The sequence below is a fragment of the Acinonyx jubatus genome, chromosome X (genome assembly GCF_027475565.1).
Source record: "Acinonyx jubatus isolate Ajub_Pintada_27869175 chromosome X, VMU_Ajub_asm_v1.0, whole genome shotgun sequence".
NCBI classification, from domain to species: Eukaryota; Metazoa; Chordata; class Mammalia; order Carnivora; family Felidae; genus Acinonyx; species Acinonyx jubatus.
In genome coordinates this window covers 27,040,840-27,056,020 of record NC_069389.1, presented here as the reverse complement: position 1 = coordinate 27,056,020, position 15,181 = coordinate 27,040,840, and the positions used below count along the sequence as shown (strand labels likewise).

General features: G+C 38.3%; 1 protein-coding gene across 16 annotated transcripts in view; it reads left to right on the top strand.

Moving 5' to 3' along the window:
• DMD (dystrophin) overlaps nucleotides 1–15,181 on the top strand; it is a 2,092,562-nt gene that overhangs the window by 1,281,125 nt on the left and 796,256 nt on the right. For all 16 annotated transcript variants that reach the window (XM_053201917.1, XM_053201921.1, XM_053201923.1 and 13 more), the window contains one exon: nucleotides 2,703–2,878. In XM_053201917.1, the coding sequence (XP_053057892.1) occupies nucleotides 2,703–2,878 (176 nt within the window). The remainder of the gene's footprint in view (nucleotides 1–2,702; nucleotides 2,879–15,181) is intronic.

The following is a 15,181-nucleotide window of genomic DNA, read 5'->3' as shown; positions in this document are numbered from 1 at the left end:
AAAATTCCCATTTCAGTAGTTGTAAGTGATTGTCAGATCCATCCATTTCCCAAATCCTGTAGATTCTGCCTTCACAGTGGATTAGGCTTATCCTTTACCTTCTAGTGCATCATCCCAAGTCCAATTTTACCCAACTACCAGTCTTCCAGAATCCTGTCCTCGTATTTTATCTGCGTCCCTGTCTTAGCATTAGCCTCAACTCTGCCTCAGAATTACCCAGAAACACAGCTCTAGCTCGGACACTCCTGTACTTAAAACGGAAGTTATTTTCTGTTGCCATTCAAAGAATTGCAAACTCCTCAAGGAAAAACCAAGTCCTCTCTGCCTAGGCCCCAGGTACGCCCAGGACTGCCCCTCTGTCTGAACTCCTACTCTCATACAGTGACACTAAGCCCAGAAACATAGTCCTGATCAGATCGTGGAGAGTGCACATCGTAGGCCTTGCCTTGTGCTTTCCCCTTGCCCCCCTGACCCTCCATGTTTCTCAAATATACCCATTCTTTACATTTCACAGTCCTCCAGAAGAATCTCCTCCTCACCCTTCCACCAAGACCTTCTCTCTTCTGGTACGTCTTTTATGAGCCTCTTGCTTTCTCTATGTAGTACAACAAATTATCCTTCACAACTGTGTCTACCCTCATCAGCGAGATTAAATACTGACCAAAACCTAGAATATTGTACTAACGTCTTTGAATCTCTAGGAGGCCCAACTACTGTATTAATACTAATGACACCATGGCAGTGATGAAGCCGAACATTTCCCTTCCTACTTTCCTCCCCCATTTCCTTCATTTATAGATGCATTCATTCACTCAACAGGTACTCACTGAAACCTCCCATGCGCCAGCTATTGTACTAAGCATTAGGGACACAATCATGAATGGGACACATTCTCTGACTTCCGTGAAAGGATGGTATAATAGGAATATAGATATAATTTGTTACGAATGAGTGTATCTCTTACTAAGCAAGTGAGTGTCGTGTGCGACACTGATATGAATGGGTAGAGTGAGATGTAAGTAATGGTGCAAAAGCAACTAATTGCAAGCAAACATCACATGTTTACTAGAGCATATCTTATGTACATTTAAGGGAGTACGGGCTGCCTGGATGGCTCAGTCAGTTGAGCGTCTGACTTCAGCTCAGGTCATGGTCTCACTGCTCGTGAGTTCGAGCCCCACGTCGGGGCTCTGTGCTAACAGCTCGGAGCCTGGAGCCTGCTTCAGAGTCTGCCCAGAGTCTGGTTTTTCTCTCTCTCTGCCCCTCCCCTGCTCACACTCTGTCTCTCTTTCACTCTCTAAAAAATAAATAAACATTAAACATTTTTTTTAAAAAAAGAGAGTATGGTGAGGAAAGCATATGAATAGTTCCATAACTGCACTATTTTATATTCATTTGAAGCACCACATCCTTGGAATAATGGCCTTGTTGTCATTTTTGCTGATTTATTGAGTCTTTTAACTGTTCAAGTTATACTACCAGAAATTTTTGTATTCAAAATAATACAGAAAAGTAGAAAAAACAGTTTTTGTGTGTGTGGAATAAAACTTAGGAAGATTTGACCCAGTCTCAGAAGACATGCATTCATTCATTTATTCTACAAGTGTGAACTCCGGTTTACTATGTCCTTGGTATTGGCTCAAAAGACAGGGAAATATGAGTATTGTTAGATAATGTGGATCACATATTTCAGGAACATGTTCTGCATACTGACTTTCTGCTATCGTGTGTAAGGATTTTTGAGTTCTTTCGATGTAAACATGGTAGAGATCTCAAGTTCTCAGACTATTTCATTTTCTAACCTTCGGATTTAGTAATAGACTATTTTAATTGCCTCAAACATTCTGTATGATCTTTTTCTTAAAGGTACAGTGCCATTTTTATGTAATGATAAAAAACATTTTGTTTTTAGGTATATCTGGTTGTACTAGTCTCCTTTCTAATGACACTCCTTTGCCGATACTCTTAAAATTTCATTCAGAGTGAAAAGTAGAAGATATTTAAGCTTGACACCATCAATGACTCATAAAAATGTTCTGGCAGCTATAGATTATTTTTAAATTTATCACTGTACCTTAGGGATTTTTTGATAGGCTGCCCCCAGAAGCAATTAATTCTCAGTTTTAGGTGGTTTTATAATGCAAAATACCTTGATGGAAACAGAATTTGAAATAAATTTCCTTTGAATGTACCAATGAATTTGTGTTTAAATATCTCCAGAGGTTTGGTTTTGTTTTTTTTTTTTAAAACACTGTGCCTAAACTATGTGTGTTCTTTTTCACCTCTCCTATCGATAGTCATTAAGAAATCCAAATACTTTTTTCATGTTGAAATTTTACAACACTTCATAGACTGTTAAACATGGAACATCCTTGTGGGGACAAGAAATCGAATTTGCTCTTGAGAAGGTTTCCAACTAATTGATTTGTAGGACATTATAACATCGTCTAGCTGACAAGCTTTACAAATAGAAAAACTGGAGCTGAACTGAGAGGGTGCTTTTTTGCTAACACATAAAAGGTGTCTTTCTGTCTTGTAGCCTTTGGATATAGGCATGTCAGTTTCACAGAGAAACTTTCACGTGGAGCTTTTTTATTTCTTTCTCTCCCGGTAGAACTGCATGTGGTAGCACATTGTTAAATCTTTCTCAAACAGAAGGATGTAGGGCTTCATTTTTGTTTTGCCTTTTTGGTATCTTACAGGAACTCCAGGATGGCATCGGGCAGCGGCAAACTGTTGTCAGGATATTGAATGCAACTGGGGAAGAAATAATTCAACAGTCCTCAAAAACAGATGCCGGTATTTTACAAGAAAAACTGGGAAGCCTGAATCTGCGGTGGCAGGAGGTCTCCAAACAGCTGGCAGAGAGAAAAAAGAGGTAGGACGATAGATAAAAATAGGAATTCTAAAATTTTAGCAGAGCTATTTAAGCTGTCTTCTAAAAAAGATTTTGTCAAAGATTGTAACCAGAGTGGGAGGCACCAAGGTTAAGAAGCGCCTCAACACTTAATCAGTAGCAATAATGATTTTTTTTTTTCTTTTTCTCATATACTGAAACATGTAGCTGTTGCGAGTGAAATAAGCAGTACCTTCCCGCTATTTTAAACTTTCAAATTCGTTGTAAATATCACTCACGGTTGGGGCACCTGGGTGGCTCAGAAGGTTGAGCTTGCGACTTCAGCTCAGGTCATGGTCTCATGGTTTGTGAGTTCAGGCCCCACATCTGGCTCTGTGCTGAGAGCTCAGAACCTGGGGCCTGCTTTGGATTCTGTGTCTCCCTCTTTCTCTCCTCCTGCCTGTTCATGCTCTGTCTCCCTGTCTCTCAAACATAAACAAACATTTTTTAAACATTTAACAATAAATAAGTAAATAAATAAATAAATATCACCCATGGTTGTTCAGATATGAATATCTTCAGTATATTCCAATCGTTTTTAATGTTAATTTATTGATTTATTTTTGAGAGAGAGAGAGAGAGAGAGAGAATGAATAGGGGAGGTGAACAGAGAAAGCAAGAGAGAATCCCAAGCAGGGTCAGCATGGAGGGCCACATGGGGCTCCAACCATGAACCATGGGATCCTGATTTGAGCCAAAATCAAGAGTTGGATACTTAACCGACTGAGCCACCCACGTGCCCCTGGTATATTCCAATCTTAACAAGCTGAGTTTTATTCATTTTAAAGAAGATGGAGAAAGGAAATTATAAATGACTGTTTTGTAGGAAAGAATGCTATCTGTCTATGCTTTTTAGCAGCTACGAACATGACTATGATGCTAAAAACCAAGATAGTGGTATTTACTTTTTAGTTCCACTCCATTTGTTAGTACATGCTTGCAGAGAGACTTGGGCCACAACAGTCAAACCCAAAGGGGAAAACAAAACCTCGGAAAGGTTATTGTTGAATTCAGTCACCTTTTAACTTTCTCTTGGAAGGTCCTGAAAGCACAGAAAAGCCAAATGTATGCTGCCACACTTGGAAGGCATACATATTTTTATAAATGGGAGTTTGTATTATGTTTCCAGTTGTTGATGTTAATGTTGCCTGTTTCATAAGGGAGGACTTGGCCTTTATTTACCAAATGAGACTATTGTTATGAACAATGAAAACAGTTCTGTTGCCAAGCTCTTGCTTCCTACCTATCATCTACATAATAGGTGGATTTTAATATTCAGAAAGCTAGGGCCACACTTTGATGAACGTCTTTGGTGAGGATGTATTAGAAAGGTTTCAGAATTAGGTCCATTGACTTTGCCCACCTCCTCTTGGAGCCTTTGCTCCTTTTGCATAATTCAGGAAGTAGATAGAATTCATATTCCTTTGCAAAAGGGATGCATTAGTTGACCTACACACACACACACACACACACACACACACAAATCTTAATAAAGTTTAAAAAGAATAGTACTGTCTAAAAACATGGTTATTTTATATTTTGGTTTAGAAAATATTATAATTTTTATATAGATGGCGTAAAATAAAGTTCTAAGCTTTGTGGTTAAACTGCTTCCTTGGGAAAATCATATGCTTTTTCCCCACATTGAAATCTCTCTGTTATACACACTACTATACCATTACTTGACTGATACATTTATGGGAGGAGCAGCTTTAAACCTGTATAATATCATTTCGGAACTAAAGTCAGTCCAGTCTAAAATAAGATGTTAACAAATGAAAATATTAAGGAAAATTGAATAACATGCTCTAAAAACGAATAACTTGAATTCATACAGTAGATTAAATGGATTGGAAGATTATTTTTTATTATATTTAAAGTATTGTTTCTCACTTTGTAGTGTCTCTAGCTCATGTATCATTTAAATATGTTAATATTTTTTCTGGTAACAAGTTTTTAAAAATTCAGTTGAAAAAATGATCTGTTACTGACTTCTAAATGAAAATCAGAACTTTTAAATAAAAATAGGGCAATATGCCTGTTACACTAAATAAGCTCTAAAATTGTAGATCCTTCTAAGTTTATAAGAAAGTAGTATATGCTGACTCTGTGGTGAAATATTACACAAATTGTAGGTTAATTACGGCTAGGGATTTGGCTGTAATTGGTTAGAAATCGTTCTCCCATTTAACCATTTTGACCTACATTAAATATTGCACTTTTGTGCTTTAAAAAGTCCAGATCAGCTTCCTGGAGTTTTTTTTTTTTTCAACTCAGCTTTTAAAGTTGTCTACTTCACACTACATTTTAAAAATAAATGTTAGCATATTTAAATTTCCACTGAGATCAATTTTGCGGCATACTTCCTGAGGATTTTTTATCGCTTAAATTTTATGAAATGTAAAAAAGTAATAATATAGAAGTGCTTTTCTACCAATACACTGACAACTATTTCCAAGCACCCAGTAGCAAATAAAGAAAAAAAAAGTAAAAAAAAAAATTTATAAAGAATATGTTAACCTAACAATTGTGGGAGAGTTGTACTCATGAAGCTATTATTAATCAGTGGCATGCTTTCAGTACAGTCCAAGCAGAAGTTAGCAGGAAATGGAAGTTAGGTATTGCACAGGTGAAAAATAAGATGACTATTCAAGTTCACAATGGCATTCTTAGTTTGCAATGGGCTTTTAAACGCAGCTGTTGGACATATTTCATGTTGTCTAGTTCAGGTACTCCTATGAAAGAAAGTATACAATTTAAGCAAAAAAAAAAAAAGTCTGCAAAAACTATCTGGAGCCTTACAGCTACATAATTTTAAACCCTTCTCTTGAAAATGCAAGATATCAGAAACACGAGCAGAAAATTCCCAGAACAAATTCACATATCAGTGGACGTCCATTGAGGTTAGTGTATTTTGGAATTAAATGAAGTACAGAATACAGTCAATTAAGTATACAATTTAAGATAGAAAATTCACTGTTGCCTCGATTATGTAGCAGAGGAACTGGATAACATCTATGGGTTTAAGCTGGAGAATATAATGAGTTTAACGATGGCTTAACCACCAAAGTGGTCTTTGTAAATGAAGAAGACGCGAATGTAGATTTATCAGCCATAAAGGAAGTCATAGGTTATAACAAAGCAAACCTATATATGAAGATTCTTAAGCCCAGGTCCATGGGTAGAATTCAAGGGGTGCCCTGAGCTTGAATGGGAAAAATAAATACCTCTTTGTTTTTGCTAACCTGTAATGGAAATTGAGCATTCCCTTCCATTTTGAAGGAAGGTAACAAACCAGAGTAATACTAGCAGCGCCTGTGAGATCACAGGTGTTTTTTAATATTTCAGTAGCGCTGTTATAGATGTCTCAAAGTATTGTTCATGGTTATCACTCTCCATAGCTACACTAGTTATCATATCTTCCACAAGATCTTATGAATGTGTTAATAAGAAACAAGCCCAAGTATTGCTATATCACAATTTTTTTTTCTAATAGTTTTATAGCTATTTTTCAGTACAACTGACTTTCTTCAGAGTTCTGGGTGTGTTATATTCTGGACTTCAAACATTATTCTGAGAAGACTCCCAGGCTTCACCAGATTGCCAGAAGGGTCCATGGCATAGGCGAAAAAAAAGGATCTTATCTGTATCTAGCCAGCTGTTTATCTGCCCAGACCTCATTATCCTGTACTGTGGTTTCAGTCCTTTTGATGGTGGAGTCACTACCTTCCTGCACTTTTTTTTTTCCGGAATATTCCAGAAGATGTACCAGTCAAGGGAATGTGGGTAGGCAGGCCTTTAAACAATGGGTAGCTGACAACATAAGGAAATCCATTTCACTTAGAATAATACCAGTTGATAAAAGATGGAATGGAAGAGGGCTGCAAGGTGACGGGAAGTAGAATTTCTAAATGGAGGACTCTCTGAATCATAATCCATAGCAATAAAAAATGACCTCAAGAATTTATCTCTCTTTTCCCTGTGGACAAATAAGGTATTTTTTCCACCATTGTAGAGATAAGGCAATTATTGTTCTAACAAATACTGAGGAATCAGAGTTTAATTTAAATATCACCTGATGGAATACATTGCCTGAAATCTTTGTTTTTCCAACTTTTTAATGAAAAATTAGAAGCATATAGAAAAATAGAAAAAAGTAGCATAAGGAATACCCATATACCCTCCTCTCCTTCTCCTAAATCCCTAGATTCAGGAGCTAACATCTTGTCATATATGTTTTTTCTCTCTGTCTCCCTACCTCCCCTATATGTGCCTTTATTTAATGTAGGGAATTCTCTCTCTCTCTCTCTCTCTCTCTCTCTCTCTCTCTCTCATACACACACACTTTTTTTGTTGTTGTTTTAACATTTGTAAGTTATAAACCCCCTTATACTGAACCCCTAGATACTTCACTATGCATTTCCTTAGAATAATGGCATGCCATCTTGCTTATCATGCTCAAGAAAATTAAAAATACCATATTTTCCTGCCCATAACCAAATTGACCCACTGGTTCAAAAATGTCTTTCATATCATTCTTTGAGGTTTTTTTTCATACCAGTGTCCCATGATGTTTTATGTATTGCATTTGGTTTTTTAAGAGAGGGGGAAAAAAACTTTCTCTTCTACCCTCTTGGTTTCAGTGTCTGGAAACTCCAAGTTAAATTGACAAAAGACACATTAATAGGAGAAAAGGCATGCACATTTTATTTGATGGTAGTGTTTTAATGTGGCATGAAGGGCTTCATAGAAAAGAACTGAGAATGCCAAAGAAGTGGTAGGCCTAAGAGTTATATACCGTTTTAACAAAGAGTGATCAAATTGTAGCAAGGTGACGAGACAAAGGAAAGGCGTGTGGTTTTCTAGGGGGGATAGATTACAGGAAGTCAAATATATGGGGAAACTAATGCAAGATAAGGATATTTCAGTAGTGAGTAGATTCAAGTCAGTGCTGCAGACTCCAGTGATAAAAAGTCTTCTGCTATTCCTGGTCCAGAAAGAGGAGGGAGAGTACCTTCGTGAAGGCCAGGGTATGCCCTGCCTTCAGACAGAAATACACAGGTTGGAGAGCTTTTCCTGTCTCTGCTGTTTCTCAGTTGCCTTCAGCCCCAAATAATCCTTACTCCAAAGTGACATATTGTGATTTCTTTCTTTTTACTGATATTAACATTTGGAAGAATTTTGTACAATATTGTCAAAAACAAAAACAAAACTCACCTTTCTGCATTTATCTGATTTTTTCCCCTTCATTGTGTGATTTAACTTGTTCTCTAGTCTCTGTATTTCTTTTAAACTGGAAGTTGGGTCTAGATGAGACTTGAAAAGATGCAGGTCAAATGTTTTTGGCAAGAATACTTAAGAATACTTCATAAAAGAGGGAATGTACTTCAGACCCCATCGGGAGGTCATGGTATGAGGTAGTTCCCACTTGTAATGCTGCTAAGTTTGATTACTTGGTTTAGGTGGTGACCATCAGATCCTGAACTGTCAAGTGTCATCTTTTTAAATTAGTAAGTCATCTAATGGCTTCAATATCCTTTGATGGTCCTTCCCTAAGTCGCTTCATTAGGGTTGCATAATGGTGATTTTTCTGAATTCTGACATGATCCTACCAACTGATTTCTTCTATTTGAAAAGAAAAGCTTTCATTTTTCTCCTTGATGTCAGTACGGATTTATGGATTCTTATTTATTCAATATGTTACAGTGAGTTACAGTTATTCCTCTTGTTGATGTTCTCACTGTTATTAAATCTGACCAGTGGGAGCTTGTCCAAGGTTCTGGCTTTAATGTTTCCATGCTCACCTTGTACTTTCCCTGCCCCAGGTTTGGAATCAACCAGTTGTCCAAGAGCCTCTGGTTTCTTTCGGTGGGGAATGGTATATCGAAACCAAAATGTGGGCACTAACCCTTTCTGAAAGGAAGACGGGCAGTTTTCTGGCATGCAGTCCTAGGGGGAAATGTTTTCACACTGCTTTCAAAAGGACACAAAAATCCCTTTCAGTTCTGCATCAAAGTTCAGAATAAGGCTAGTTGTACTTAAAAGCCCTTATTGTGGAAACTAGGGCTTCACTTTTTGTCATGTAAAATGTGTAACTTCTTACTCATTTCAATGCTCCTACTCCTGATACTTTGAACCCAAGTTTACCTGCATATAATCTATGCCAGTTTGCCAAGCAAATTAATGGCATAAATAAGCTAATGGGAGGCATTCCTAAATGTACTTAAGGGAAGAAATTGTTTTTTAAAGACCTGAGTTCATTGTTTGCATGCAAATGGATGCTGTTAATTAGAAATGAGCCTTATCTAATTCATTAAAGTAGGCCTAGTAGGACCTCTTCTTGAAAATCTCTATTAGCAATTCATATTACTCTATGCAGTCTTTGTGAGACAACTGTTTTCTCTTCGTTCGTCTTGGATTTTGTCTCCTGACTAATTCAGGCTCCCCTGATCCAAGTAGCCTTCAGTATAGTACCTTATTTCCTACAAAACGAAACCCTAACATTTTAATAAGATTCAGAAATCTCTTTACAGTGCATCCTATCTCTTCAGTGGACTCAGCATGCACGTGTGACACCAGTGCTGAAAGCCTTCTCACAAATTCACACTCTGCCCCCGGGATCTTGTCAGCCCTAACTCCAGTCTGTTTGCTCTCTTGAACTTCCCTGGTTTCTCACCACCAGTTTTGATCCTGGCTCACTGCTGAGTCAGCCAGGAGTTTGCGGACTGAGTGCCCACGGGCAGAATCCGGCTTGGAAAGTATGCAGTGTCTTTACACAGGCATTGTTTTTGAAATAATTGCGAACATTTAAACATTGAGAGGCTTCGTATCTTCTAGAAAACAAGGACTCCTGTCTCCTTTGGAAAGTTAGATCTGGCCTTTAGGTGCTCATCCCCACATTCTCTCAAGGCACAGTCAACTGCATCTGAGTCAGAGATGTTTCAGACTTGCTACTCAAAATGTGGACATCATCTGGGAGGTGCTACGAAATGCAGGATCTGATCAATCATGGTCAGCATTTTAATAAGATTCCCATGCGACTGACATGCGCATTAAAGTTTGAGAAGCACTTGTTTGGGTAAACAGGCCTACTCTTCAGGTCGCAGCGCCTGTCCCACCTCAGTCGTTTACATTAACTGCTTTCCCATAGACATTTGACTTTATAATACTTCCTATAGATGCTTATATAATGGTGGCAGTGGTGACGGCACTTAATGTTGCCAGATGTCGCTCCCAGTGTTTGACATAGCTCCAGTAATCTTCATTAACGACTCTGATATCCATCTTTACAGAAGGGCAATTGGGGCACAGATTGCTTTAGCTCTGACCTTGAGTGTTCTCTAAGATACACTTCCAGCGTTTGCCCACCCACCCCTCACCGAGCAAGCCCATTCCCTTAACTGGCCACGCTTTGCTGCAAGGGAATAGGACACAGAATCTGTTCTGACCTATCTTTCCAAACATCTTATCCATCATACTCATTATTTGCCGCTTGTGGCTCATGCATAAAATGACCTGAACTTTCTTGTCCTTCAGCTTTTGCAAAAACCATTTACTTTTTGAGATTGAACTGTTTTTCTCATAATCTTCTCTCAAAATCCTACTCATCTTCCAGAACCCACTGTCAGTGCAATTTCCTCAGGAAGTGTTACCTCCTGTCCTCAAGCAGAAGCAATCTGTTCTCTTAAGTTCTTCTTGCTCCTTTTTATAACACATTAGATTTTGTGTGTCTGTCATGCAACATACCCACATGTGTTTCATCTTACTTGGCAAGATTGAAAGCTTCATGAGGGCAAGACAGTACCTTAATCTCCTCTCTAGAGCCCACTGCACTTAGTGGAATATCTAGTGCATTGTTGATAACCAGAAAATATTTTCTCAATTTAAATTGTAAGATTTCTATATTCACATTGAAATTAAACTAGGATTATAAATCTCTACACTTGACATTGTTACATAGTTTAAAAATAGATGCACAGAGCCAGAATCATTTTTTACATGTTTTTATAATATTAGCACATTTCCGGGGCTCATCTTTAGCTCTGGAAATTGGACTTGATCAATTCTAATCTGAAAGAAGTTGGGATAATAATTCATGTCTTAGGTATTCTCCAGAATTTAAACCTCTTAAGAGACAGATGACTTCAACTTCCGAAGCATTTCTATCAAAAAGAAGCTCTTTGATTCAAATAGTTTGTGCATTTGTTTGCATCATTTTTAGTGTATCACAACCAATAAATTCTAGGTGAAATTGTAAGAAATTAGCCTTGGAACTGGGTATTTTGTTTTCATCCAATCTATAAGCACAAGATGTTTTTCTTGCAATCCATATCATCAAAAAGCTATTTTTTAGACCGATCCAAGAGGATCATACAGATATCATTATCCACAGGTGTCTACGGAAAATCTGGTCTCTTCCCATCTGTTCTCTGATGACTCTTGAAAAGCTTTCAAGGACATTCATAATTCTTCATCAAAAGACTATGAAAAATTAGCTTCATAGTTAATCTTTTTATGTCATATTTTATTCTTTACGACTTGGCAAATGCTAGTGAAACTGACTAGCTGGAGCCAAACATGCTGTCGCATTGGCTGGTACTGACACCATCACTCTCTAAAGATGCACACGTGGACGTGCTTTATTTATGGCCTTCTATGAACTTGTGTGGGCCTGGGGAGGTAGGAGGTAGAATTTGTTACGGAGGACCATCTCTGGGATGGGCCTTGAGGGATCACAGGAGTCAAATGAAGAATGGAGGGGTGGACATGCCAGAGAGAAAAAGTGACGTGAGTGAAATCAATGCAACAAGAAGTGTGGGCTACATTGAAGGACTTCATAAGGTTTAGAATACAGAAGCTCTCTTAAGTCCCAATTTAAATGTACGCAGCTAATCATCCTGGGGTCTTCATTCTATATGTAAAATCAACTGCCCAATTTTTATTCCAAAGTGAATGCTAGATATTAGTAACCTCTATATGTTCTTGAAAGTTTTTCGAGTGGCCTTATTGGAAGCATGTACCTTGCCCCCCATAACTTGAGAATAACATTTCCAGGAGCCAACTGTGTGTTGTTCTCAACGTGTTTAATACAAGTTATTCTTGCTTTTATAATTTTTCTTATTTAATTAAATATTATGCAAACTATTGAGATAGGAATGCAAAGAGAAAGAATTTTGGTTTCTGTGAAAACTAAGTCACGTGCTTTGAAAGACTTGATCAAGATGACCAGGAAAAAAATGCTGTTCAATTAGATATAGATGAGGAAAGTATTTAAGATTGGGGGTAGAGGGTAGAAATCACAAAAGTCAGGAAGAATTGTACATTTAGATACTTTCTAATCTCTCTAAGTCTTACTCTGAAGAAACCCAAACTAAAAGTCCTAGATGATAAAATGTGGGAGTGTTTTGTGCAAGGAAGAATGTGCTGAACTTGAGTTCCGTGCTGAACTTGATCCTTACTTCAGGAAAAGTCTTAGACCCCATCCCAAATGAGTGCTCAGATGAACATGTTCTAAAAGAAAAGGAAATGTTGAAATATTTGTAAACAACCTTACCTAATCTGTCCAATTTAATTTCCCACCCCCAAAACTACCTGTACACTAATCATAATCAAGTTTAATAAGAGGGTCTCTCTTGTGTGTCTAAAGTACAAAGTATGGTGTGATGTGAGTAGTCAAGATGGAGCAAGTCATAGAAGATTTGGTATCTCAAACCTTTTTCTGGGGTGGCATAGAAGGACCTTAGTAGGTTTCAAACAGTCAAGATTTGGAACCACATAGGTCCCTATGATAGTTGAGCTCAGGGTGAAATGAAGAGGGTGAGGCTGGCAGCAGGGTGACTCAGGTAATTTTGTAGTCTTTGAAATTAAGGATGAGAAATGTCTGAGCAGAATAAAAGTCATAAAGATGTGACAGATTTAAGGTACTCAGTGGATGAAAATAAAATAACTTGGTAATTGACCAGATGAGATGGGGGTGATGAAGGGAGGGCTCTAGGGTGACCCCTTATCCACACGCCTAGGGCTTGGGGAACTGGCTGAATTGAATGCATTAGCTACGATAGGAAATACAAGGGTAAGAACCCAGATAGCAAAAGGGATGCAAATCGGACATACAGACTTCAACTTGGGGTATGATGGATTTGAGGAGCCTGTGGAACATCCAAAATAATGTGTTCAGAGAACATGTATTTGGATGTATAAGTCTGAACATCAGGAGGAAGACAACGTTGCTGAACGCACTGAGCCTTTTTTTTTTTCTTTTCCTCAATGGAGAGGTGATAGCAATTCCCAGTGAACAAACTCGATGAGATCCCTTTATTAGTTCACTGACTTACTCGCTGGTAAACAAAACAGTTTCCAGGATACATATTAATAAGTGATACTGTGGAGAAGGACTTCAGGTATCATGAAGCCAGATGAGGACTAGTGGTAACTAATGAACTGAGGTAATATATGTGATCTCCACAGGGCGCAGAATATTCCCCCTTAACTATCATAGATCAGAAGGGTTGGTGAACCAAATTTTGGGAATATGTCACGAAAACCCGTTGATTACAACAGGCAGGAAAATAAGCTCAAAGTTCCCATTTTCCTGATTACAGATCAGAAATGTCCCCATGATCCTATATATGTACGGGACACCCCGGTGAAAGAGAGGACGTCTACAAGCATATTTAAAGCATGGATACAGTGTCCAGTGAAACGTGAATGGTCACTATCTAGACAGATGGTACGGGAGACACTGGAACCTGAGAAATCAGCACAAAGCAGAGCAGGCCTCCCTGAGGTCCTGTAAATTCACTCTCCCTTTAAGGTTATCGCTATCTAAAATTTGTCTCTTGTCCATCTGTATAGCAGCTCCGCCTGGGAGCCCCCACTTTCTGAAAACAGGGCAGGGGCATCTTGCATTCTTTTCATTTTCCTTGTTGCTGAGGGAACTTGTATTGTCTACCTTCAGAGGCTAGCCTGTGAGGCACAGGTGTATTACAAGCAATCATTTCCAAAGTACTTTTTTGTTAGAATTACAAACCTTCATACTACTAAAAAGGAACACAGTATCCATGGGTCAGTGGATTATCTTACTGCACAAAGGAAAACCCAAAGTCCTCAGATAAAAATGTGTTGATCACTTTGATTCCTTCCCTGGATTTAATATAATTAAAGGATGCTTTAGATGGGTGTGTGACTGTCTTCTTATGTTTTCTTTAACAAGTCCCTTCTCTTTTACTAATTCTCAATTGTGACAGTGTGGCTATTAGTATAAATCTAAAATTATCACAGTAAGCTGTTTTCCACATTGGTTAATAGGAGTTAAGATTTTTTTTTCTCTACCGTTATAAATATTTTTCTAAAACCCCTTTCTATAATGGAAAACACCCCGGGGCACCTGGGTGGTTCAGTCGGTTGAACGTCTCACTCTTGATTTCAGCTCAGGCCATGATCTCATGGTCCATGAGTTCAAGCCCCACATTGGGCTCTGCACTAACAGCGTGGAGCCTGCTTGGGATTTTCTCTCTCTCTCTTTCTCTGCCCCTCCCCTGCACATGCTCGCTCTCTCTCTCTCTCTCAAAATATATAAATAAGCATTTTAAAAAAATAAATAAAAAATAAAACAAAATGGAAAACACCCTACATATGTGAGCTGCTAATCAAATAATTTTTCACTTCCTATTATAATGGAGAATGTATAACTATCTCCTTGTTTTTAATAGAAGGCCTTATCTCTGATTTCACAGGAAGCTGGCCCCCATTGATTATTCTCTGACCCCCAAATGCACACAAGCCTAAGCGTATCCTCACCCTATGTCTCCTGTCTTCCTAACCCTGACCAAGTAAACATTTTTAGCTCCCAGATTAAAAAATAAATTACAAATATTCCTTTCATAATGTTCTCCACTGTACCTGTCAGAGTTCTTAGCTGTGAATAACAGAATCCAGCTCTGCTTCATATAAGCAGAAGTCAACTTTATAAGAGGGATAAAGACTTGCTCCCATTGCCAAGGAGTAGAGTAGAACACCAACTCAAAAATGGGAAGAAACCAAAGGAGAGGTTCAGTTTCAGGAACTATACAGCCCAAGTCACACCTTGAGACTGCATGCTCTCATAGACCACGCCAGCTCTGCAGACAGGGGGTGAAGAATCCCGTTGGTAGTGAAAATAATTAGAAATGGTACCTTGGAGTTGTCACTCGTTCCAGATTCGCAAGCTGAACTTCCTCCATTTGATTCCTTACTGGTCTTGGAATTCCCCTCACATATGCAGGGTATGCAGATTCTGAGCAACCA